General features: G+C 43.2%; 1 protein-coding gene across 5 annotated transcripts in view; it reads left to right on the top strand.

Annotated features, from left to right (window-relative positions):
- Nucleotides 1-25971, top strand: part of LOC6543430 (laminin subunit alpha-1) — a 66373-nt gene that overhangs the window by 36383 nt on the left and 4019 nt on the right. For 3 of the 5 annotated variants that reach the window (XM_026978196.1, XM_026978197.1, XM_026978198.1), the window contains exons 5-9: nucleotides 21218-22577; nucleotides 22643-22898; nucleotides 22955-23351; nucleotides 23440-25127; nucleotides 25185-25937. In XM_026978196.1, the coding sequence (XP_026833997.1) occupies nucleotides 21218-22577; nucleotides 22643-22898; nucleotides 22955-23351; nucleotides 23440-25127; nucleotides 25185-25937 (4454 nt within the window). Of the gene's footprint in view, nucleotides 1-1774; nucleotides 2529-8877; nucleotides 10027-21217; nucleotides 22578-22642; nucleotides 22899-22954; nucleotides 23352-23439; nucleotides 25128-25184; nucleotides 25938-25971 lie in introns of those variants that run through there. The other 2 variants (XM_015159482.2, XM_026978199.1) reach the window with 2 other exon arrangements.

Here is a 25971-nt window from a genome sequence, read left to right as displayed (position 1 = left end):
CAGTATTTTGTTTTTTGACATTTTTATAGCTCACTTAGACGAGGCCTAACTAATTGGTGACAAAAAGGTTACGAAACCCGACGAGCCACATGTGAACCACTTTGGCGCAGTGATCGTTTTGCTTGGCATCAAAATGCTTGGCACGTTTTCAAGACGATTTGCTATATTGGAAAAAGTAGCCGACCGTCATAAGATCGAAGAAGGGGAAGAAAAGAAAAATGAATTTTCCCGCTGCTCTCTTCTTCTCTGCACACAGAATGCGGACACACGCAGTGGACTCGAAGTTGGACTTGAACCGGCTGCAATTTTTATTTTTTGCTCAGTGCAGCGGCGGCAATTAAAATATTGACAGTTGTGCTCATAGAGGGGAATAATAAGTTTTCTGTGTTAGATTTCACATGCATAAAGCTTATGGCCATCATTTGAAAGGCCCCCTACGGTTGGATTTTGGCTCTCGGCTGACTATATGGCCAGAACGAAAGGTTAACGCGACATGTTCATGTGACAATGTTAGGAAAAATGAAAAAAAAAAACTGCCGGCATTCAGTCCGTCTCTGGTCCAGACTGTCCAGCCTGAAGCGCATAAATAACTGCGTTTGTGACATGGAATGTTTGTTTCGACCAAGTGTAAAAGGCCCAGTCGTAGGCCAGATCTCATTGCCCGCCAGTCTGGCCATGTCTGGTGCGGATTGCCGGGATTGCCGGAGTATCTCAGCCAAACTGCTGCTGGTAGCAAGGTGCGGTGCCCATATGCAGACAACCCAAAAGCTATTTGTAGCTTGTAGCTCGCTGGCTGATTATGGAAAAATTGCTAGATGTTTTCCTTGAGTCGGTTTCTTGTTAGAGGCTTTGCCGAGTCGTCTTCAGATTCTTCATTTCTTATTTTTCTCCATTGCATCACACAGACGTAGAAGCCACTTTGAAGTGTTCGGTGGGATGCAGTCGGATACATAATATTTTGTAGGTAGGGAATGGCATTTGGTTTAGATCACTGGGGATTATAAGAAGCCATGGCAAACGGAATCACTTTTGGCCGGGCACCGGCTACAGACTTGTACCATCGGCCTAAGTTAAGTAAACATTTCAGAGTGGGATAGTCTGCTATATGTACATCACCTTGTTTGTAGACAATTTCTTTTTTTATTTCGAATATTTAGCAGATGCTTTTTAAAAATGATAATTGTAGTCCAGTCTTACTGCGTTGAAAATTCCTACAAATACTTATTAAGTTATTTAAGTTTCAGGCTGCCTGGACAACTAGTCGGCTACGCAATTTTTGTTATCGACAAATTAAGCATTTTCAGGTTTTTTTATTGCATTCCTTGAAATTGATTCGTTGAATAAAGCTAGCTAGTGCTTGAACTATTTGCTTGATGTAATATTCAGCTGCACTTTCCAATTTAAGTCTCAACAATTGGGCCTGCAACAAATGTTGCTAAGCCTCAGGTGCATTCTGGCATTCTTGCAACATTCTGACAATCCAATTTTTGAACTACTATACATATTTCAAACATGGACCTCCGATATTAAGATTAAAAATAATTAAAATATTGAGACACTCATTTCCTTAAAAGAAGCTTAGTTAAAGCAAAGAAAACTACTGCTAGCAGGTGAAAGATCCAGAGCTCCAAAGAGTACGGTTGGCTAAGAGAATCAAAAGGGAGTATTTGTGGCGAAGAGAATGTAAAGCGCACGAAGGCGGTTCGGGTTTCTCAGCCGAGCGCCAAGAAAAGACCCCAACATCGCGGTGGAAACTCGAAAAGTCGAATCAGTTGCAATGGGACGACGCGCGCGTTTGGATTCACGGAAATCGGCGGCGATCGCGATCGTGGGAAATTGCTAAAGCACGGAAAGCGCAGAGTGCAGAAGTAGATCCAAAGAACAGACATTTTCGTTGTACTTCATATTTCGTATTTTATCGAATTTTTTGTGTGGTGTGCACTTCTGCGGAAATGTCAGAAAGGAGAAAAATCGATTCAGCAGTAATACGTTGACATTGATTTTCGTGAATTTCGATTGATTTCCACCGGTTCGCGGACACCGCGCACGTTCGGAAAATCGATCCAGACCAGCAACAACAAAACTGGGAGTTGGCTGAGAGCGATTGGACGGATTGATTGCTTGATTGATCTATTTTTGCACTTGATTTGCGACGCACGCGCCGTAAACGCGACGTGACTGGCGCTTCACTTCACCTGAAGTTGAAGTTGAAGCTGAAGTTGGACTCCCTGTGCCCCATCTCGTCCTCTCGATTCGCCTTTTGTCGGGGGCAATTATGTTGATTTGTGCACCGCATCGTCGATTTCCCAATGCTGATAACGAAAAATTTGCAATGCAAAGAATGAAAATTGATTTGATGATCGCGCATCCTGGCGTGATATCGCCTAATCGCGACACGCCCACTATTTGATTATAGATAATAATATGTGTGTGTGTGGTTACGGTAAAGGTGATCATTAAGCAAAGAAGTGAAAGAATTTACTAAGTGCCAATGCTAAATAAATAAAATGTTAAAATACCGAAAATAGGTGAATAATAGTATTATAAGTTGTTGCAATATTTTCTGTTGGAAAGAAGAGCACTTTGATATAATATTGAAAAGTAACTAACGTTCGCTTGTGTAAAAAAGGGAAAATGTTGAAACTATGAACATTTTTTTTTATGTTGTAGAATTATTATTTTATCCCAGTAAACGGCATTAAAGGCCTTGTTGCTAAGGTAATCTTTTTAAGAAGGCCCCATAAAACTCAGTGTAGGGCTTAGTTTGAAGGTTTTCGATTTATTGTTGCCCAAGGCTTCAACTCGTTAAATTAAACGCTCTGGGATTTACATATGTAATATCCGTCAGATTACTTTTAAAAACCAGCCTGGCTAAAGAGACACCTCCACGGGAAAGATGGCAGTAGAAGCTGCTTAATTAAAAGTACCAAATCAGTGAGTGGAGCGCTAATAGCCGAAATGATTACGCAAAGCCACAAAGACCCATAACTCATTAGCTGACGCCCCAGAGGTCCGAAAAATACAGATTCGTTTGGTGGACCAGCCGCTGGTCTTGCAAGTGATGATTGGACTGGGACATCATGATGATTAATGGGATGCAGCGCTGAGAGCAGTGAGCAGATTTATGGATGAGCAGCGTGGACTTTCTTGTTTCTGGTTCTGGGAATGCTAATAGAGTTGCAACCTGGGGCGCAGTCAATTTGGCCCCCTTTATTTCCATCTGCTCGGCTCTTTCTCCCCCGCCCCGGAAACACTCACAGTAGTTGCCTTTTGTCTAAGAAACTCTGTTTGCCAAGCCGTAGATAACGTTTACAAGACGCTTTTCCCTCTTGAGATGAGTTTTTCCATCAGCAGTCGACAAGCGCTTCACACTCAAAGGCAGTTGGAGTATGTTTGTTTAATGATAAATGTGGAATGTGGCTTTTTAAACATGGGCCAGCCCTCCACGATGTCACATTCAAATGATTTTAACCTACGATTGCAAAACAAACGCCCAGTTTTACTTACTATACAATCCGTGGTGACTCAACGAATGGGCGCGTGTTGCCAAAACGCAGAAACAGGGAACTCGGAGCGAACCATAATCAAAAGGCGGTAATCCAATTAAACGGCTCCGAGTCCCAAGACCGGCTGACCCAATTAGACCCGCTCCTCCATCGATCTGGAGGATCGTCGTCGTCGTCGTCATCATCGTTTCGCATCGCATTGAACTTGAAAGCGGCGGCGCCTGGCCATTGTTTTCCTACTCTCAGCCAAGAGACTTGGCAAAAACAAGTTCCTGCTCCCTTAATAAAAGATCGCATCGGGTTCGATCTAACGGCCGCCCTGCGAGACTCTTGTTCGGCGTTTCAAATTGTAGATCAAAGATCAAGCAAAAGCCCAGAGAGAGAAACCACAAACAAAAATGCTTAAATTGGCATGCCAAACGTACAGAAAGGCCTGCGGGAAATCGAAGTTTTGGTACCCTATGATTTCGTTCCCGAGATGGGAACAATCATAAATGTGATCATGAGTCTTGTGGTGATCACTTATGCAGATACATATGTACGATCACTTGATAATACGCCCACCTTCTCCTCATCTGTAGTTCAATGAGTACTAAAATATATTTTATACGTTTTTCGTTTGCAAAATTGTAACCATTTAAAAGTTGTTCGTGTTGCTGGGTTTAATATAGGTTTTTGATATAGGTCTCTAAATTCCATGATCGCATATTCCTTTCCATTCCATATCGCACTCGAATCAAGCAAAGGACCTCCCACAAAAACTCAGGCAGGCCCATAAATCTTAATTGCTGATCACTTTGGGTTATCTTATCTCCGACACGCACATTGTTTTTGTCCTACTCGAAGATCAACTTGCGATCTCAAAAAACTGCGCATTTGGCACATTTAGATTCCAGCCCTCAATTGTTTATTCAAGTGCGACCTGGCAGATGGGAGTTTGAAAGTTAGCATCTGGTGGTCAGTCAATCGGGACAAGTGCAATCGAGCTGCACAAGTGCCGTGGCATATGGACTGGGTCAGACCGTGATATGCATATGGGTGCCACTTTCTATGCGCCATGGGAAAAGACCCATGGCTCACGTAGATACACAAGATTAATCAGTTGGCCAACACACACACACACACACACATAGGGCCTCTCGGAGGAGGAGGCCACGAGCATTGATTGTTATCGAGAGAGGCATAAACTGACACAAAGTCAAAGTCAAAGTTAAACAATGCAAGCAGCTTGAACTCTGCACCAGACGAACTTGGCCATCCAGCCAGTCTGCCAATACTCCTAGCCACAAAGGCCAACTCTGCCCTCCGATCATGCTGTGTGCGATCTTAACAATCAAGATCAATATCATGCATTTACAATGTACAAATATTGCCTTCTCCTGAGACTCGTCTAAACGCTGCCTTAGGTAAAAAAAAGACAAGTCGATGCAAGTACGTCTTCGTTGCAATGGAACTGAAATACTCTTGATAAACTGGGAATAAGTGGTTTGTTCCTATGAAACATGTTGTTTGGCAAATATCAAATAACATAACGCCATTTTTCAAGTTGATTTGGCGTAATTTGGTGTATGCAGAATAAGTAAATGTTACTATACCTCTTTACAAAGTTCCACCACTCCTTACTTCAGAGTATGCCATAGATTATGTACAAACAATCGATTGCGTTGAAGGGGAAGGGGAATGTTAAACAAATAAGCCTGAACCTTGGAACCGGGCCAAGAGGAATGTGGATGAAGCAGTCATTGGCTGGCCGGAAAATGCTATAATTATGCAATTCCTCAAAGGCGCTGACGGTGGTCCCGGCATACCAGGCCCGTCACCCAACTGCCTTTATCTATCCCCACTCCACTGGGTTTGGTTGGTTTGCTCCAACTCAGACATATAATCTGCAAACGATTCGCGTTTTGGGGGCCTCAGAAATTATTGACTAGCAGTCATGGGTTGAGGCCTTCCAGTAAATTGCCGTAAATCTTTATTTGTGCAGCTACTTAAAGACCATGTCCCGTCCCCCCGGGAGACTCCACATCCATATACTCGAGTATATAGCAGGAGTGGGGCCTTAGGCCGGGGTTAACAAGCCGGCAGCGATTAAGTCATTTCTTATGTCGGTTCATTATTTCTATTTTCTTTTTTTCAGTCATTGCATGCGTAGCTACTGGGCTTGTCTACCTCCCAGTTTCGTTCCCCCCGGCCAAATGCATTGCAATTTTTCTTGGTCTAAGCCCAAAATTTAGCGTTTCGTGTGTGTTGGAAACTCGTTTCGCCCAGTTGATTGCCAACTTGCAACTTTGTTAGTGAAACATTTCGTAGCTTTTCGCATTTATCTTGACAATGAGCGCCTGGAGAATGTCACTCGATTGGGCTCCTTCGAATGTGCTCTAATTAGACGTGACAATTCTACGTAATTAGGCGGCGGGTCGTCTTAACACTCGACTGCTTTTCTAAAGGGCAAAAAAGGCAAGAAGGCAGAAGCGAGTATCGGATTTCTACACTCGATTGATTTGGGTGTTTAGGCAAATTTGTTAATGGCGAGTGACAGTTTTGCTTCTGTGTTGCATTCAATGGGTGTCTGGACTTCGGAAGCAGAAGATTCTCCACAAATAAACATTTCAAGAGCGTTAATAAGAACAATCCTCTATATGTATTTCTTTTAATAATTATCCACTATTTTGCACTAAACTGGACTATTTTCTAAATGGGCTTGCAGCTTTGATATTTCCTGCATTAATTCTCACTTTTGGTTAGCAGTAGAAAGAATTCCGCTATTTTTTTGAAGCCATTTACCTGCTTGCAACTTTGTTTTCATCCAACCACTCCCATCTTCATAAAATGTAACCCACTCAAGTAATCTTTTGAACACTTTGCACATGTCCAAGTGTTCACAAATCGCATTTCACGCCGGAAAACCCGCCGACGGGGAAACTCATCATTTAACACCTTCATCTTTCGACTCCAGAAACGAAGCAAACAGATAGTGGAAATCTGCCATGGAGTATTTGAATATTTTCCAGAGCTCGGCCACTGGACCATTGGAGCAACCACCCGCTGACCCGTTTGATCAGTCTCTCAACTGGACATGGCCACATGTTGATTCGCAGATGGCAGTGGTTTTCGCTTCCTTTGGTGTTCGCTTTTCCAATCTTTATTGCATAATTGCAATTGAATTGTTTATCGAGTTTCCATTTCGTATTTCACCCCGTAAATTGGAAAATGTGTTAATGACTTAATGTAGAGCGCCATAGGCTGCCAGATCAGCAAACATATTTGCTTCATGCTCCGTCATAAGCTAACCATTTGAAATATTTATTTTTGTTTCACTTTTTTATAGGCAAAATGAGGAAGCTATTATCTAGTCTGGCTTGTTGTTGGTGAGCTCAAACTGTTCGGGAGCTGTTATTTATTTTTTTTTGACTAATTTCATTGTGAAATGCTGCAGCACTTTCATGTATGTAGCGTCACACAGCAGGTGATTGGAGAAAGGTTTCTTAAAATTCAAAATGAGGTCATGGAAATGGGGAAATAGGGAATATTTACTGCCGAGGCAATCAGGAAGTTATTGATCAATTGGTTTGCGTTCCCCAATGGTATTCAAAGAATATTTTCCCACCTAATTAATGTTAAAGAAACTGATAGGTTATGAAATATTGAACAAAGGTGACCTCTTTATCTCTTTAGATCTTTCAGATTAACTTTAAAACTCCATTCTAAGTCATACTCAACTTTCTTTTTGTGTTTTACCAAGGACCAACCCATGTCAGAAAATATTGTCTTTCAGTGGGGCAGACAACTCGAACCATTCGAAAAACTGGTCGTGGCTCGGCCGTCAGATTCAATTAGGTCCAATTTGAGAAATAATTATATACGCACACAGTTCTGACATTTTTTGAAACATTTTACATTAATTTGGCACTAAACTGTCAGATGTGGAATGCCATGGCACTCACATTTACCCCGAAAGGTAAACGGCCCAGGTACTCGTAAAACGGTCCGAGAGTCGAAATTTTTGAACAAGTTTTCTTCAAATTTAATTGTAATGTGAGAAATTTAAATTAGGTAGCCAAGAGGATGCTCGAAAATATGGGCAGCAACACAAAGCCGAAAAACAAATAAAAAGCCCAGACTCTGACAATGACTAAGAAACCTCAAAAAAAGCGGAAGATGCCCAAAGAAAACAAAAATTATGAAAAAATGTAGCTCTTTTTTCAGTGGGGTTTGTTCAGAGGAGTAGAAAAAAGATCAAATAACCGAAAGCCGCCAAATTTCAAAGGAAAACAAAAACTTGTTCACTTATTTCAAATTTTGTTGCCTTTTCAACTAATTTTCCACTTGTGGGATATACAAGTATGTATAAAGTGAGCTGAGGTGCCTTTGGCTTGGGTTCAATTTATGGATTGTCCATTTCGCTATTTGTCAGTCGATATTTGATTATTTACGATCCGCTATTCATCAGTGGATTTCAGTTTGCGTCATTTGCTTTCTGAGTTGCCTTTTTATAGATCAACAATACCAGACAAAATCGCCAGGCATTTTGTTGTTCACAGCTTAGCTTTTTATTATATTTAGCTTTGAAAATTTATTACATCACGATCTTAAATTTGTTTCCTCTACTTCAATACATCTGTGGGTTCTTGAGTTCCTCGATTCGTTTGTAGTTTTATCTACTCGTGTGTGTACGTTCTGAATGCGAATTTGTTTGGAGCTGGGTTTCCTGGAAAATATTTATTTCATCTAGCGGATGCTTCAGTTCCCCTTGCAGAGTTATAGAGTTCTCTTGCCGTTGCGATCCCTTTTTAATGAAGTTTTCAAGTAGAAGTTTATGTGATTTGCCCAACAAATTTATGTCGTTTTCTTGGCCATATTTCTGTTTGGCTCAATGCGTTCGTATTTATCGAAAATGTTGCATCAGTTCCACGAGACCCATTTTGCATAACACTTCCACTGAGTTTGGCCAAAAGCTCAAGGTGTTTACATACATATATGTTTCTTGATCTGCACTCCCTCGACTTTGTAAGCAAATAAGCAAACAAATTGTAACACTTTTGTTTGGTGTCTATGCTATTTTTGTTTGTCTTTACTAATTAGCTTGCAGCACATAAATACGTCTGTGGATGAACTGTAACTGTGAATTGTTACTTGTTTATTTACATATTGTCAAATGTTTATTCCTTTAAAATAGGCATTTATCCCCAGCTGATAAATTAGCTTTTGCAAGGTATCTGAAAAGATAGTTTCTAGCCTTCTAGTTTTGAAGGTGAATAAACAAGTTTGAAAATAAAGCCAATTTGTAAATTTGTTCAAGTTTCAATAAGGAATTAGAAACTTCAAATTAGTGTAATTTCCTTCATAAATATTGCAACATCTCTTCAAATAGGGAATGAAAAAAGTCTAACATAAATATCAAAATTCGTTCGAACCGTGTCAAACCACAAACAAAATGGGACAGATGCCTAATAAGCTAAACTCATTGAAAATGATCAAATACTAATTTGGAAAAATCGCTCAAGCTCCGCCAAACAAAAGAAAATGTCTGCGTCTGACAAACGAACTGTCAAAATGTCAGACGAGTCAATAAAGCCACGAAAATTAAGAAAACATCTGCGGGCAGCAAATCCCAGTCGCATGATGACCAAAAAGCTGCTGCACCTATGCGTCTATCTAGTCTGCATAACGCAAACGCTGCAACAGCAGCAACATCAGCAGCAACATCAGCGGCAGCAGCAGCAACAGCAGCAACATGGCCAGCCCGAGGGCAACATGCTGCAGCAACATCACCGAACCAGTGTAAATAGCAGTGTAAATATCAATATAAGCAGGCAATTCAATGAAATTATCCAAACGGCAACGGCCAGTGCATCGGCCAGCGCATCAGCCAGCGGTACGGGAGCGGTAACATTCGCATCGGCTACAGCAGCAACAACAATAACGCCAGGACGCCGAAAAGTGCCACGCAAGTTGCAGGGGCAACAAAACCGTACTTCCACCCTGGGCAGGAGACGAAAACTGCGCTTGCATCCCTATCATCGGCGCAATGCGACACATGCAACGCGCACCACGACTGTGGCGAGTGTCTCTGCCACGGCAACCACGCTGCTACCAAAGATGTCCCACAACCAGCCCTTCAACTATAACACCCACCTGCACTCGAGTTTCCAACAGCAGCAGCAACACGTTGCCGGTGGCCAAATTACCCAGCAGCAGCAGCAGCAACAAGTGCATGTTGTCGCCGTAACACCGCGCCCGCACCAGCGGCAACAACAGCCCGGATTTGCCATAGTACCTGCAACCTACTATCACCAGCAGCAGCAACAACGAACACTGTTGGGCAATCTCACCCAGCAGCAGCAACAGCAGCAACATCTACTCATACAGCCGGGCCAAAACATTTTGGTGTACAGCAATCTAGGAGCCATACCGCCTTGTCCGCCGGGCCTGCTTTCCGGATCGGGAATGCCGGTCTATACGCAACAGCAGCACTTCATACCCCTGCGATCCACGACGACTCCGCGCCCCAGGCAACGTGGTAAGCAAATCCTCGCGAGCGTTGCGAGCGTTTCCTTGGTCATTTAAGTGTCGCCACTCCTGGGCGGGGAGGAGGGGCTCATACGCCACCAAAAGGTGTTAATTACGCTAATAAAAACTGCATTCACAGCAGTTTATGGCATTTAATGTGGTTAAATGGATGCCAAGTCCGCGACTGGCGCCTTCATCGCCTTGTCCAAGTCGTGGTCCAATAATTACCCCCAGCGGCGATGCGCATAGAAAGCCTGCCTAATTGGTCAACGCAATTGACTTCAATTTTGGTGAGCTGCAGCGGGATTTGAAAGGTGTCAGCGGGAATTGCTGTAAGGCTATAAGGATGCGGTACCAGTTTTTGTAATTCTTTGACCAAGGGAATACTGTGATCAAATAACTTCATCACATTCACTTATGACTAGCAATAAAGTTGGCCAGGTTTATGTGAGGACTTTTTAGCACATGTCAAGAAGAAATATAAAATTTTTATTGATTTTTCCCATTAATTTCACATCAGTTCCCATCAACGGCTGCCGAGCCTGATACGCAACCATTAATGAATCCCATTAAGAAAATACTATCAACGGCTTGTCGAACATTTCTTCTTATCAAGACCAAGTGTCAATTTTTCAAATGTATACACAAATATTTTGATTGCAAGTTGTTTTTCACAGTTGGTTGTTGTTAATGGTCAAGTATGAGGCAAGTTTGGGTCTCGAATCAGTTGACAGGCTCTCTAGCAAATGAATATATGAAGTAGTTAGGGGAAAATTCATATTAAAACTCGTTCAAAAAATATATTTTGCGAACGCAGCTGGCTGAAAAATGGCGAAGAAAAATCAATTGAGAAAATTTATAAACTGCCGGACCGCATTTATTTATATTTTTTTTCGCGGCTTCCGCAATTTATAGATTTTCTCTTCCCAATTGATTTTGTTTAATTTTCGCTTATGTAATCGAATCACTCAACCAATTGGCAAGCAAATCAAATTGCACACACTTAAAAATGCATACAAAAAACTGCAAGTTGGTGTGTTAAAATGTTTAGTGAAAACTATAGAGCAACTCTCGGTGGACACACATTTGGCGCCTGCCTGGCGTTCAATTAGCATTTCGGTGAGGAGAGCCTGGGCTTCCCAGATCCCGACAGACATGGCCCCGAACCAGCACGAATCTGGCATTATGTGTATCGAACCGGAGAAACACACACTACGCTGAGCTTCCAGTTGTGGCCGCCTTTAGGCCATATTTGGTTATTGGTGTGTAAAGTGGCGCCCAGCAGGAGGCTCTGATGACATTCTCCCCGCTTTTTGATCGGATGCCAATCGTGGTGCCTGGCTGAATTCACGGAGCACAGATGCCCAAACGAACTATGCAAATTTGGGAATTGCTTGTGAACTGAGAGTTCATCAATTATTCAAACAGTTATAAATGATTTATTCGATTTCGAATGCCATGAAATTGATGCAGATTAATCAATCACCTGGTATTTATTGCTCAAACGTATTGCACATTTATAATGTTTTATGTCGTTCTTCTTATTCTGCTTTGGATTTACTCGTAGAGATTCGTTGAAAAGTATTTAACAGACCGAAGGAAGCGTTTCCGACCTAAAGTATATATATGTACATACATATATTCTTCATCAGGATCAATTGCCGATTCGAACTGGCCATGTCCGTCCCTTTGTCCGTATGAAAGCCTCGATCTACAATTTTTTTTTGTAATTTTTCTGATTATTGATGTTGTAGAAATTCAACAAAATTAAAAAATGTCCAAAGGCTGAAGTTCTATACTTCATAACTCAACTTATCTTAATCGGATTTTGAAGTGGCATACCTCTAAATGTTTCTGGCGCAATTCTCTAAAAATCTGCATTCAAATTTAGATAATTATTTTTTGTAATTTTTTTGATGTGATGTGATGTTAAATTTCAAAAAAATTTAAAAATGTCCCAAGGCTGGTGTTCTTAATTTATCTTTCTCGTTTGCACTTCCACTAGCTGAGTAACGGGTATCTGATAGTCGGGGATCTCGACTATAACATTCTATCATGTTTATTTTGTAGAGCAGCCTTCAAATAACTAAACTTTAGCTTAAACTTAAAATATGTCAAAAGATGATAATTTCAATATACTTGACGTGAAATTGACTTTTAGTCAGGTTAAAAGTGTACGTAAATATTTCATAAAACTCGAAATGTTAAACTCCTATGACCCACATTATTATTTTCCGGTCAAAGGTTTTCCACACAACCACCCAGACTTATTCCCCCAGAGAATGAAAACCGCATCAGAATCTCACACAGTCATTAACATAAAGCAATGTGCAGAGGACAAACATAAAAGCGAAGCAAACGAAATCAACTGGCTGGTTAGCAGCAGCAAATATTGACATTTCCAGTGTCTTAGATCTTCTAGCGCGACTCCAAATACAGAAATACTGGGATGAAGACTGAGGGACGTAGACTAAAAACCACAAAAAACACCTACGTATATGGCCTTATGGGAGTAGAGCTAACCCTAGTCTGGCCAAGTCAAATCTTACCGCACACATGTCGCGGTCAAAACGGCGATTTTTTAATTACAATGAAACGTGCCACACAAAACAAACAAACAATGCGCTCGCTAATTGCACATAAAGCCGAAAATCACAGAAACCACCAAAAAAAAAACATAAACTGAAAACAGGAAAAAACAAAGCCAAAATAAAGGGGTGGCCGAGGGAAAGGAGGTTAGTTTCGGGCAGAAATACAGAAACACTGTAACCAAACTTGTTGTTGGCGGAGCAAATGGACGGATAAACAAACCCTAACAACAAACAAGCAAATGAGCCGAATGACAAATGCAAGTGTCAATCTTGTCGACTCAGACGCAAGTTGAGTTCGACATTAAGCTGCCTTTTCCTAAAAGTCTGAAGGGCCTACGGCAGTCGAATTTGTTGAAATTTATGGATTAAAGTTCAGTTGGTCGAGGGCCATTTGTCTGTGTGTGGTGCCTGAACTTTGTGTTGTGAAATCCCAGATGGGAAATCATTATATTTACTTTATTTTACAATTTATCAAACTCAAAATTTACACAGAAAAAATATTTACCGCACTCTATAGGCACAATTGCTATCCCAATCCGTTGCAAAAATATCCATTTGCTTTGCCACCCACAGCGAAAAAAATCCCACCAAAAATATTAAAAACTTAAATGGCAAACAGCCAAGTTCAACAGCCCCAAACAAAAATAATACCAATTTTATCTCACAACATTTATCACACTCATTGGAAAACACTAGTTCCCAAACATTTAGCCACGTTTTTGAGTAGCCAGCTTCTGGGTGTTTGAAAACATTAAAGCAAAATATTACAGCAGTTTTCAGACATTTTCCTCTTAGCCGATTGCACGCCTGATAGTATTTATTATTCAATTTTTATTAAATCTGATTATGGAGAACTTGTTTCGGGCTTTTTGGTTGGCCCCTTGCCAACGGCTCAGCGTATCGAAAAATGCAAGCAAATTATTTTTCTGACGCTTAAATTAAGCATTAATTTTGCAACAGCAAGACTCTCATAAATATCTTGGCCAAAATGTTTATAAAGGTGTTGCGACAGCGGAAAGTGAACCCAAATGCGAGCTATTTAAGCTGGATTTATCGCTAAAATGTAAAATATATGTCTAATTAGTGAGTTATACAAAAGGTGAAAAGACAATAAATCAATCTCCACTTAAAAGGTGGCCTAAAGACCGGATATACGAGACCTACGACAGCTGCCTTTGTGGTTATTCAAACGGGAATTGAGGTTAATCAGAGAGAAAATTAAAAGGTGGCTTAGAAAAATTTCACTATTTACTCCACTATTTTCATGGGGTGCTTCTATTAAAAAATGTAGTTTACGAGTTCAAAAGTCTCGCTATTGCGCCCATACTTTGGCTCAGTCACGTTTTTCATATTTATTTGGCAATTTAGATTTGAAAACAAGTCTTCCACAACGTGTGCCAGGTTGTCCGAGGTCAGTACCAACTCCAAAACCCCTAGCCCCACCAACAAACAGTGAAATCCCGCAGTATCAACACTCCTGCCTTGGCGCCTCTTCGGTCACTTTGATCTATGCACTTCAAATGATTTCGTTGCTGTTGCCGTTGCCGTTGCCGTTTCAGTATCTGAATCTGAATCTATATCTGTCTGTCTGCGCCTTTGTTATTGTTTGTGCCGATGCGTAAACAACGAAGCGTCGGCTTAAATGATACGGCACGTGTAAGGTGGTCAAGGGGGAATGTTGGGAGTCTGGAACTCGGAGAAAGCTGCCTGAATCAGTTTGCGACAATCTTGAGACGAAAGGCAGAAATGTTGCCCAACAAAATGGCTCAGATTATTTTAGCGAGTTTGTACCTTAAAGTAAAACCATTTCTGATTAAGTTATATAAGCAAGCACTTACTGTAGGCCTAGTTATCTAAAGATATTTCTCCCACCCTTCCGAAATTTGACCCCAATCAGCTTTGGTTACCGCTCCTAATGGAATGAAGCAAATTTGCGCGCTTAATTAAGCAATTCCAATTAAAATCAAAGATATTTCACTTGGATTACGCCCACGGAGGCGGCAACGCCCACAAGCACCAACGAGATAAAAAAAAAATTGGAGGACTGAAAATCACATGTGTATGACTCCCAATAGACTTGTGTACTTTCGCCTATCAAAAGCTAAACGCAGTCAAAAGTTTAGCGCACTCAAATTGCATTTCCTGTCACTTGGTCGAGATCGCTTGACTGCTCCTGCTCCTTCTCCATCTCCTCCTCCATTCCGATACTCCTGCCCGGAGCTCTGGAAATGGGTGTGTTCACATCGCTGGGTCTCCGGATCTCCGATACACACGGCATTTGGCTGGGATTGGGGCTCTGACTCTGGGTTGCCTGGCTGTCTGGGGCGGTTCGCATGGGTACATGGTACATGGGACATGCAAAGTTACCTGTATGTCAGCCCCAGTATGTGGGAGTGTCCATGGGCGTGTGTGTTTCCACGGGCCGGCCAAACGGCATCAACTTCAACACCAACACCAAAACCGGCATTAAACTGAGGCCAGTTACTGTTACATGACAAACGGTGTCAAAATATGAACAGTAATCCAAACGATACAAAATATATTTGCACAAACCGATTACATACTCTTGCGAGGGATTGGGGCACCATTTTTGATTCTACGCTTGAGCCATTTGTTTTAAATACATCTAAATAAAAAATGTGTTGATTGCAAAAGGTTTGTTATCTCCAATAACCGTTGCAATAACCAAATTATGGTTTTTTATATCAAACTGTTTACCCTTGATACAAAATACGAAACAATTTCCTTTTACTCCAAAAAGGAATATTGACTATGCGGCACTAATCCCTTTATTCTAAAAATAGAACTTGTATTTTTATATCGTAAAACTAGCATTAATTTATCTTTACAAGTTTTTACAACCCACAGGTGTTCAATGTTTAACATTTTGACATCAACACAATCTTTTTAATTACCGACTTTAACATTGAAGTTGCCGCCCCTTCAAAAAGCGTATAATCAAAAAATCGTATGGCCACACATAAATGTGTTTTTTGGCTAATTGCAGTTGGATTTTAATTACAACTGGGCTGCACTTTCGGCTATTGTCAATAACCTTTTAAGGCCCGCATTTGAGACACCCTCGTACGGAAGGCCTGTCGAACTAATCCTTATCTTTATTAGCTACATATAATTCCCATTTTAAAGGCAGCAGCCACTCCGAAAGTTCACACTCCTTGGGATTCGTTTTTTGTGCGGCCAAATTGAAAATGCTGCTGGCCAAATGCGGCTGACCAAAAGTAAAATCGATAGCGTGCAAAATTCATTGAATGTACCTGGCTTTATTTCTGATCAGTCGTGTGTTGGAGGAGGCCAAGGGGCGGCAAATAGTTTTGTTAATTGAAATAAAATTCAATTTGACGTTTTTATGGCATGTGGAGATAGTTCGGCTAAATACGTGAGAAGCTGTTGGCGCAGATGCGAATTGCATATCTGGAGTGTGAAAGTTGTTAGAAAGATGCAACCAGTCGGATCGGATCGGATCGGATTGGATCGCTTCCTTACGATTCATTTACGATGTGCGATTGAAAAACACCCCAGGAAACGTGGAAATCAAATTCATTGGTGTTCAATGGTTTTTCTGTTATTTATTCATCGTTGCTGTTAAGTCCTTATGGCTTCGAATTTCTGTCCACCGTCTTAGTTTGGCCTACCGAACATTCGAAAAGAGCTTATTCCATTTATTTATTTATAGTTTATTTTAATTTTGTTTTACTAAGGCATTCACTTGCATTTTTTTCGATCATGCGGAGGTCTCTAGGCAAGTGGCAAGTGGCCATAAAATTTATATGCTCGCACATATTTAATCCCCATATGCAAATTGGCTTATGGGGGCACAGTTTTCCATGCCATAAACTTTGGTATTACCCGCATGTGGAATTTTCCTCAGCTCACACTCGAGATTTCGCAATCCACAAAATGTAGAGGCGGTCGTCAATCCGAGACGCTGTGACCTTTGCCAATGCTTGTCAAACTATTCGCCGCATGATGGATTGGAGTTACCGCAAATGAATGGCACATTAATTTGCATTTAAATGTGCCAAAAATATTTCTCGCCATTTTCGGCATGTCATTGACTAATGAGCGAGCCGCCGAAAATATTGTAAATTGCGAACAGCGAAAAGAAAACGTTTTTGCAACTGCAGGAAACATAAATAACAAGTCCCAGACGAAATAGATTGCAATGGATTTTTGCTATAGGCACAGCAACAGCAGCAATTGCTGGGATGTGAGAAATATGAAAAACATTTTGCAAATGTCACATTCGCATGGCTATGAAAACCGATCTGTGAGCCAAATTTCTGGCGCTCCCCATTGGAAGCACCATTTTGTGTCATACTTGTATGTATATTTATGTTAAGTCGAGCGTTGGCTGCTTTTCCTTGGAGTATATACGCTTTTACTGCCCTACAACTTGAAAATTGGTTTAGAAAGTAAGCTAGGAAAATATAAATGTATTTAAAGAGCATTTTAGTCTCGACTTTTTCCCATTTTCATGTTTGTCTAAAGCTTTGTGCGTGCCAATTTATGCACATTAATTTTTGAGTTGAAATTTCAAATCGGCTTTCGGCAGTTCATTTGAAGTGTCTTCGATTCGTAATGCTAGCTAATTTTTTGCGCAAACACTTTGCAATCGTGTGCTACAGGGGAATTTGTTTTTTTTTTTATTACTCTGTCGAAATAAAAAAAAAATGTTCCTTCTATTTTTCTTCTCAGGTTAATTTAAAAATTATAAACGGATGTTAAGAGTGACGTATTATACAAGTTTATAACAAGTTTAAGCATCGAACATTGACTTTGTTTATTCGTAACTTTGATATTTTCTAGAACAAACGAAACTTTATTTGTTTAGAAGTAAATCCAACCTAATTTTGACAATAAAGTAGAAAGACACGTTATATCTAAAATATATTCTCTATCTTCCGCTGATCTATATTCAAAATTTTCTTTAGACGTGTGCAAATCAATCTTAAATAGTCTTGATCCATCAAACTTCCGCTTCCGTTTGTCTGGCTAAACGATATAATAGTCACACTGTCAGGCGCAATAGCCTCCAACACGACTTCCACATCTGGCCAACTCGCCAACTGATTCGCAATGAAGTCAACAAAGCCAAAACGGCGAACACGGTTATTTATAAATTGCATACGAGATCGGGCTTAATGTGGCCACTTTAATAGGCGCCGCCACTTATCGGGCGCCGTTGATTCAAACACCAAGATTCAAACACTCGGAAACCATTTATTATAACAAACAAAATGCTATAATTAATTTTTTCTATTATTTTCCCAAATACACCCCGTTATTACCAGGATGGCGGTGGTGTAAGTGGGGGCCCAGAACGTGGCCAGTGAGGAGTCAAACGCAATTTCCTGGCCAACTTAATACTCGATTAATTTACGACCGGCACGAAAACAATTGAGTTGGCCATTTCGGGGAGGGGGCGATGATCCAAGCGACTGGGATTGCGACTATTATGACGTGCCGGGCCGAGTTCGATCAAAGAAAGCATAAATAATGTTCCGACAGCCGGTCGGCCGGTCGAGGAGTAGAACTGGTTCAGGATTTACTTGGTGGCCCGTACCGAAATTTATGCAAACGGGTTAATTAACTTCAGCAGAAAAAGAGGAGGAAACAACTAACGAAATTCGGAACGGCGGACTTTAGCCGGGTGGTCCTGGTCCTGGTCCTACCCCAACCCCAACCCCAACCCACACTCCAATTACTCTCTCCTTCGCTTTGAAAGTGGGTCAACGGTGGGCGGCTAACAGGAAAAGCCAACTAACTGCATTTATATCCATCATTTTCGACATTTTAAATGTCAATCTGTATGGGTGTATGGAGGAGTTGTTGGCAAGTCAGTTGGTCAGTGAGTCAATCACTCAATTGAAGGCGACTCATTCACTCATTCATTCGTTCATTGATTCATTTATTTATGCAGTCTGTCAGCCAGCCAGCCAGCGTGTAGCCAACAGATTTTTATCGCAGCTGCCTACAGACGCTTAATTGCCTCTTGATTACTTGTGGAAATATCGAAATGCAATCGTTATAACACTCGTTTATTGACATGCTCTTGGGTTAAACTGAATTCCTCGATAATGTTATATGCAGTATTTATTTATAGTATTCGTATTCAATTAAACAAATATAAATGTGTTGTTTTGCTCTTGTTTTCAAAATCTGCATGCAAAATTCCAAATGCCACTACATTTATTTATTGCAGCCTACATATAGAGTATAAAATATTTCCCGCTTAAAATTAATTTTTTGTCTTGATTTGAGATTTATGATAATTGATTGCCATCCATGGGTGCTTTTTTATTACTATTCATTGCAAGCATGCATTGCGCATACGCAACGTTGTCCCAGAGTGCGGTGAGCGAACCCATAAATCATTTAATCAATATTTTGTCGTGTCGAGCGTAACATTAGGTATGTTGCCCACAAAACACGTGCTCCAAATCGAAGCTCAACAAGTGAGCTTACGGCTCTAACATTTTTCTGCAATTGGCCAAGTCTTTTTATTTTTGATAATGCTCAAATCCGAGAGTTTTTGCAATTAACCTGTCAATGCATTGGTACTTTTAGAATTATTAGTATTTGATTGTTAATTTATTGTATTGCTTTTGATTTGTGACCACTTTGACTGACCAGACAGCTTGGTTGTTGGTAGTCGCATTGTGTATACGCCATGTTGTGCAGTGCGAATGACAAGCCCCAAGGCCACTCCAGAAGCGAGACTAATGACAGCACTCTGATTCCATAGTTAGCAGATTAGATTGTAGAAACGTAGGGAGGTGTATAGTCTCGACCATCCGCCAATTTTTCATGGCATTCCTGCAGACAAGGCAATGACAATCTATCAATCCGAAATTATGCCGCCCATGCCAATGTGAACTGGAACCCTACAATTTTACGCACATTCAAGCTGAAAACGGTTAAACGAACGGAAGTGCTCTTAAGACGGCCCACACACGAGATCTCTGACCATCGGACCAGTCTAGCGATCGGCAGCCAACAAATCAAGATAAGCCTGGGGGGCGGGGAGAAAAAGAAAAACAGAAAACAAACAAAACGTGCTCATTAATAAAAAATCAAGAAAACAAAATTGTCAATAAAGCCAAAGGCCCGAGAGACTAACAAACGACCAGAAGAAACAAACTCAAGACCCACGCAATAAATCTCCAGTGGGTGTGCAAGTGACTCTCAAACTGTTGTGGCATGACAAACGCATTTTCAACTAAAGCACCAAACATCAGGCAAAAAACGATCGAGGAGCAGGCAAAGAGTCGTGATTTCCATTGTAAACTTTAATGACATCATTTGCCCAGGCGAAACATCTGAATGGAGTCAGTTGATTGAACTTTTTATTGGTGGCTCCGTCTGAAGGAGTCGGCTATGGTCGTAGTCGTAGGCCTTTCTCTCGCCACTCATTTCATTCATGAAAATGCAAATCCCCCCAACGAACGATGCCAAGCACTTGACAGCTGCACTATAGTCAGTCTTGAGTCTTCAAGTCCCAGCCATATGCCAAGTGCCTTGAGGCGCAGCTTCCTTCTCCTCCTCTTAAATATTCCTCGTACCAGCTCTGGAGTGGATCTACTATCACCTATGCTATGGTGTCGCGTGCTATGCTTGCTCATATTTCCCTAGTTACTTTGGAATACCCTACGATTTGGCCAAAGTCTGTTTGCAATGAGTTGAATAAGGATTCGAAACAAAGAGAATTTTTTTGCAATACTTTTTAAAGTCCCACTGCCAAACATCTAAAAGTCCTCCTACCGTCTTATATATTTAATCTTATTAGCCATATTCGAGCTAGATATAGAGCACATAGATCTTACAGCATATAGAGCACTAACTCTTCGTCTAAGTACTCCAGCTGTCTTCTAATTTTGCATGCACTTTTGCCAATATTTTAGATGCTTTTTTTTATGGAGCGTGCAATCAAATTGAAAAGTGTTTTTGCGTTGGTTTTACCGGATTTATGAATGAATTTATTTTCGTATATAGTATATACCTCCTGTCTGTCCACATACTCATGAGCTTGGCAGACTTGTCTGGCTTGTTCCGACGTCGTCGTCTCCCACAGCTTTTTTTTTGGGGTCCAACGTCCGCTGGTCCGTCGTCGCATTTGTCGTTTGTCGCCGGAATAGGAGACTGAATGCAAATGTGGGCGGACTTTGGGGCGCTGCCTACGCGCAACCCACAAACCCACCAACTGGCTAGCGGGTCTGGTGGGTCTAGTGGATATAGTGGATATAGTGGCTCTGTGCGCACCACTTGGTGGCTGTTAAGGTGCAGTTAGTTGGCTGCCACTGACAGTGACGTAGTTGTGGCCCAGTAACCCAAGACGGGGAAAGCTCATAGGAGCGGGCTTGATTGTTAGATTCCAGCTCGGCGTGGATTCATTGATTAAATCGCATTTCATTTATGAGTTCGTTAAAAATAATAGTAATATCATTTATTGTTAACATGCTTAATTTTTTCGTTATTAACTGTGTGAGAATATCCAATATCCAATTATTCGAAAAATAAGATTTCATTAAATATAAATATTCATTTAGATATTCTTCCGTTTAATTATATATATGTACCTCTCCTTTACAGAATGCCACTGCAGCAGTGTGGGATCCCTGTCATCAGATTGTGATAAGCGAACTGGACAATGCGCCTGCCTGGCCAACGTCACCGGAAGGAGGTGCGACAAGTGTCGGCCGGGTCACTGGAACCTCACTGCGGACGAGGGCTGCCGGGACTGCCGTTGCGATCCCCATGGTTCCCGAGGTCATGAGTGCAACCCGTGGACTGGTCAGTGCGACTGCAAGATCGGGGTTGGAGGTCAGCACTGCAACGAGTGCACGGAGGGATTCTATGGCTTCAACAACGAGGGATGTCAGCGTTGCTCGGCCTGCAGGTCGGAGGGTCAGGTGTGTGACCCGCACAATGGACGCTGCATCTGCCCCAAGTTCACCCGTGGCTTGGGATGTGGACAGTGTGTGCCGGGCACCTGGGACTGGCAGGCTCGCCTCGGTTGCCGGGAATGCGATTGCGATCACATTGGCTCCATTGGTCAGCACTGCAACACCGGCGATGGACAATGCCAGTGCCGTGAGGGATATTCGGGCAGGAAGTGCGACACCTGCGCTGTCGGGTATTTCGGCTATCCGGAGTGTCGGCGATGCGGCTGCGACCCGGAGGGTTCCTTCACCCAGGCGGATGGCTCGATAGCCTGTGACTCGAATGGCCAGTGCCCGTGCAAATCTCTTGTGGTGGGTCTGAAATGCGACACCTGCATGCAAAGCACTTTCGGATTATCCGCCCTCAATCCCGAAGGATGCACCCGATGCTTCTGCTTCGGGAGATCCGGTGACTGTGAGCAGAGTGACTTGTCCTGGGGTCACATTCGTATGGCGGAGTCCAGAAATCTTAGCGTCCAGCAAATAACACCTCACACGGTACCGAGCTCGGACTACGAGTACATTGTGGTGGTTCAGATGGAGGGCAGCAGTTTTCATCGCGAGGACGCGGAGATCCAGCGCATGAATGATCTGAGCTTAGTGCCCAAGTCCACGGGGAATGTCTCCATCGGAGCATATGGCCAGTTTTACCATCCGCTCTACTTCCAACTGCCTCCACAGTTCTACGGAGATCGGACAAGCAGCTATGGTGGCTTTCTGTACTTCACCCTGATCACCGAGGGTGCCCACAAGCCCTTGGAGCGCAATATTTTGGGTCAGTATCCATTGGTTCAGTTACACGCACACTCCAAGTTGCTTCTGGACTTTTACGAGTACGAAGAGTTCGAGTACTCCTTGAATGTGACCCATCGGGTACCGCTGCATGAGTCCTTCTGGAAGTACCATCACACCAGCCAGGCAGTGGATCGCAATACTCTAATGGCCGCCCTCCAAAACATTCGGCACATCTTCATCCGAGCCTTTGCCTTCGCCGACTTTCAGGAAGTTGTGTGAGTCATTTAGTAAATCCAATAGATTAGTTCAAAAACTGAATATTTGTTTTATTGCTTTACAGCCTCCAGAATGTGCACATGGATGCGGCCATTTATATCAAGGGCTCTACCAATCTAATAGCCAAAGGAGTCGAGCGATGTAGGTGTCCCAAGCGCTTTGATGGACTTTCATGCCAGGATCCGGGAAGATCCTTCTACCGTTGGCGTAATACCACCGTTGTGGAGAGTGTATTCATTGAGGATCTGATTGGACGAGCAGCTCCCTGTCATTGTAATGGTCGTAGCAGCGATTGTGACCGTGAAACTGGAGTCTGTCAGGTAAATAAATCTATTCGATATCCATTCAATTCCTTCTAAATTTCCACTTTCCGTAGGGCTGTCGAGGTAACACTGGAGGAGATCACTGCCATCAATGCGCTGAGGGATTCTACGGTGACCCCAACTCTCCGCACGGTTGTCAGGCTTGTCCGTGTCCGGAGACCAACAGGAACTTTGCCCGAGGCTGCAATGTCTGGGACGGAGAAGTCAGCTGTGTCTGCAAGCCGGGTTACACGGGACGATTGTGTGAGCGGTGCCAAGCCGGATATTTCGGAGATCCTATGAGATATCCCAACACTACTTGCCAGCCATGCAACTGCCATCCGGATGGAGTCCGAACCGAAGGCTGCGATATAGAGACCGGTAGATGCTACTGTCGAGAAGGAGTTACTGGACTTAAGTGCGACAAGTGTCAGGCGGAACGACATCATCTAGTGGAAAACGGATGCAGAAGTAAGTTACTGATCCATATGAACTATTCAGTTACAAATACAAATACAATTCTATATATTACTACTCATGTTTTCTAAATCCTTGATAGTCTGCGACAACTGCACTCTTCTGCTCCTGGATTATGTGGAGCTGGTGGGCCACAAGCTTCGTCGTGGAATGCACAACATGGATTTGACGGGAATTCCGGCGCCATATCGAAAATTGTCACAGTACGAAAGCGCCTATGGCGAATGGAATGGGCGCCACTGGGACTTTAGCCAGGCCAAGCGGCGTCTCCAGGATTACGACTCTGCCAACATCCTGAAGATGGAGGCCCATGCCGAAAATTTGAAGTTCCAATCCCGCAAAGCAGTGGCCACCATTGGAAAACGGGAGTTTGCCATAAAATCGATGCGCGAGGATGCTGTGGTCCAACAGCACAGTGTCGGCTTACTCCGCTCGGAGATTCTTCAAACCCTTTCCGATTTACATGGCTATGGAAAGAGTGCCCATTATCTAAGCCTGCCCACTGCTCTGAAGCAGGCCCGTTTCTACCTGCAGGCCATCCGGGAGCACGACCAAATGGTTCAGGGCATCCGCAGCACCAACGACTGTGCATGGAAGCACTTTTATGCCATGGGAAATGCGTCGGATGCGTCCTTCGACGAGAGTGGCCGCTTGGAGATGCTCTGGCGGGATTTGAATCAGACCAATCATCGGGTGGTAGACATGCGCCTGCAATTGGATCGCGTCCAAGAGGTGGAGAACGAGGCGGAGGACGTTCTGGAACATGTGCGCAATTTGTGTGTTCATGTGGGTGAATCCCATCAGGAGCTGGATGACCTCAAGCAGCGTATTTCCAACCACCTCGATCCGGGCTACCTAGAGCAGGGCGAGGGTTTGCTGAGGCTGACAGTCCAGCGGCAAATATTACTCAATGGACATCTTAACCAATTAGATGGCTACCGTGTACTACTAAATACCACATTGGGCGTAAAGTTGGAACAGCAGCGGGAGGTGCACAAGCACTGGCTTCCCAAGGCGGAGAGACACGCCAGTCACCTGCTGGCGCGATCCAATGAGTACGCCCGCCAGTTTCAACCCACAAGAAATGGTGCCCGCATAGCCATGCTGGCCAGTTCTGCCCACAGTAATATTACTAAGGCCATCAACGATGCTCGGCTAGCTTCAATTCTGGCCAAGGAACGGGTGTACGAGGCGCAGAGGACACTCTACCCCAGTGACGGCAGCTCCATGATCGAACGGGCCAAGCACTCGCTGCACAGATCGAAACAACTCCAGCAGGAAGCTCTCAAACAGATGCACAAATCCAATGTGTTGAAGGACAAACTGCATCGCCAGGAGCAGCAGGTGGAGGGCATAAAGGCGACGATTTACGACTCTGGACTGCGCACAAACAACATATCCGGACAACTGCAGGGTCTTTCGGAGGGTTCAGCCCGTCGTCAAGCGAAGGATAGTCTCGAATTGGCTGATAGGACGGGAGAACAAATGCGTGCCGAGCTGCGACTGGCCAAGGATATGCAGAAGTCCATCCAAAACATGCGGAAATCGTTTTCCAATTTGGAACCCGACTGGGAAATCAAACTAGGTATGGCCCAGGAGAACATATCCCTAACGCAGACCAACTTGCGGCTGGCCAATGTCTCCTTGAGTTACCTGGAGCAGCAAGCCGAGAAGGAGCAACAGGTGTTCGAGGTCTGGAACAACAGCATGGCCCAGCAGCTGCAGCTGCTCCGGGATCAGATTGCCAAGGCCAGACATGCAGCAGAAGCGGTAAGTAGATCATATTTTATTTTTTGTCAATTAATTAAATAAAACCACATGTTTCAGATCGATGTCTCCTTGGAATCGCTGGGTCCCAAATGCATTCGATCCTATCTGCCAACCTCGTACGGCTTGAGTACCTCGAATAAGCTTCGAATGAGCTTTGCCTTATCCAATCACCTCGAGAGCTCTCCGATGATTCATCTGGCCAGCAGCGAGGGGCGTCACATCACCCTGGAGCTTTACAAACGTCGTGTGCGCCTTGTATGGAATCTCGGTGGTACTACCGCCACCGTAACGCATCCGATGCTGGTGCACACTCGTGACCCCAAGTACGATGATGCCTGGTACCATGTGGAGGCCAATAGGACACTTAATCTGGGCAGTCTGGTAGTGCGGCGCATGAACAACTATGGGGAGCTGACTCCGGCTAACCCGGTCACGATAGCAGGATCTACGGATGCGGATCACACACGTTTCTATCAGTCTCGAAGCGACCGAATTTCGCTGGGCGGCTTTGCATCAAAAGATTTGCAATTCACACCGGGACTCAATGTGGTGGTGCACCAGGTGGAGGTCGACAGTAAACCGCTGGGTCTGTGGAACTTCGTGACCAGCGAGGGAAGCTGCGGCGGATCAATGGCTGGAGCTAAGGAGTCTTCGGCCTCATCCACAGCTCGGCATTTCAATGGATTAGGCTATGCCCAGTTGATGAAGACTCGGCCGCGACCCACTCGCAAAAACCTGTTCTCCGTGCAGATGACTTTCCGCACTCTAGACGAAAATGCCTTGCTCTTCTTAGCGGTTGATGACAAGAACGTAAGTAAAACAAAGCTTTAATCTTTTCTTTCAA

This window comes from Drosophila erecta, unplaced genomic scaffold (genome assembly GCF_003286155.1).
Source record: "Drosophila erecta strain 14021-0224.00,06,07 unplaced genomic scaffold, DereRS2 tig00000055-arrow-pilon, whole genome shotgun sequence".
NCBI lineage: Eukaryota > Metazoa > Arthropoda > Insecta > Diptera > Drosophilidae > Drosophila > Drosophila erecta.
This window is presented reverse-complemented; position numbering and strand designations above follow the sequence as displayed.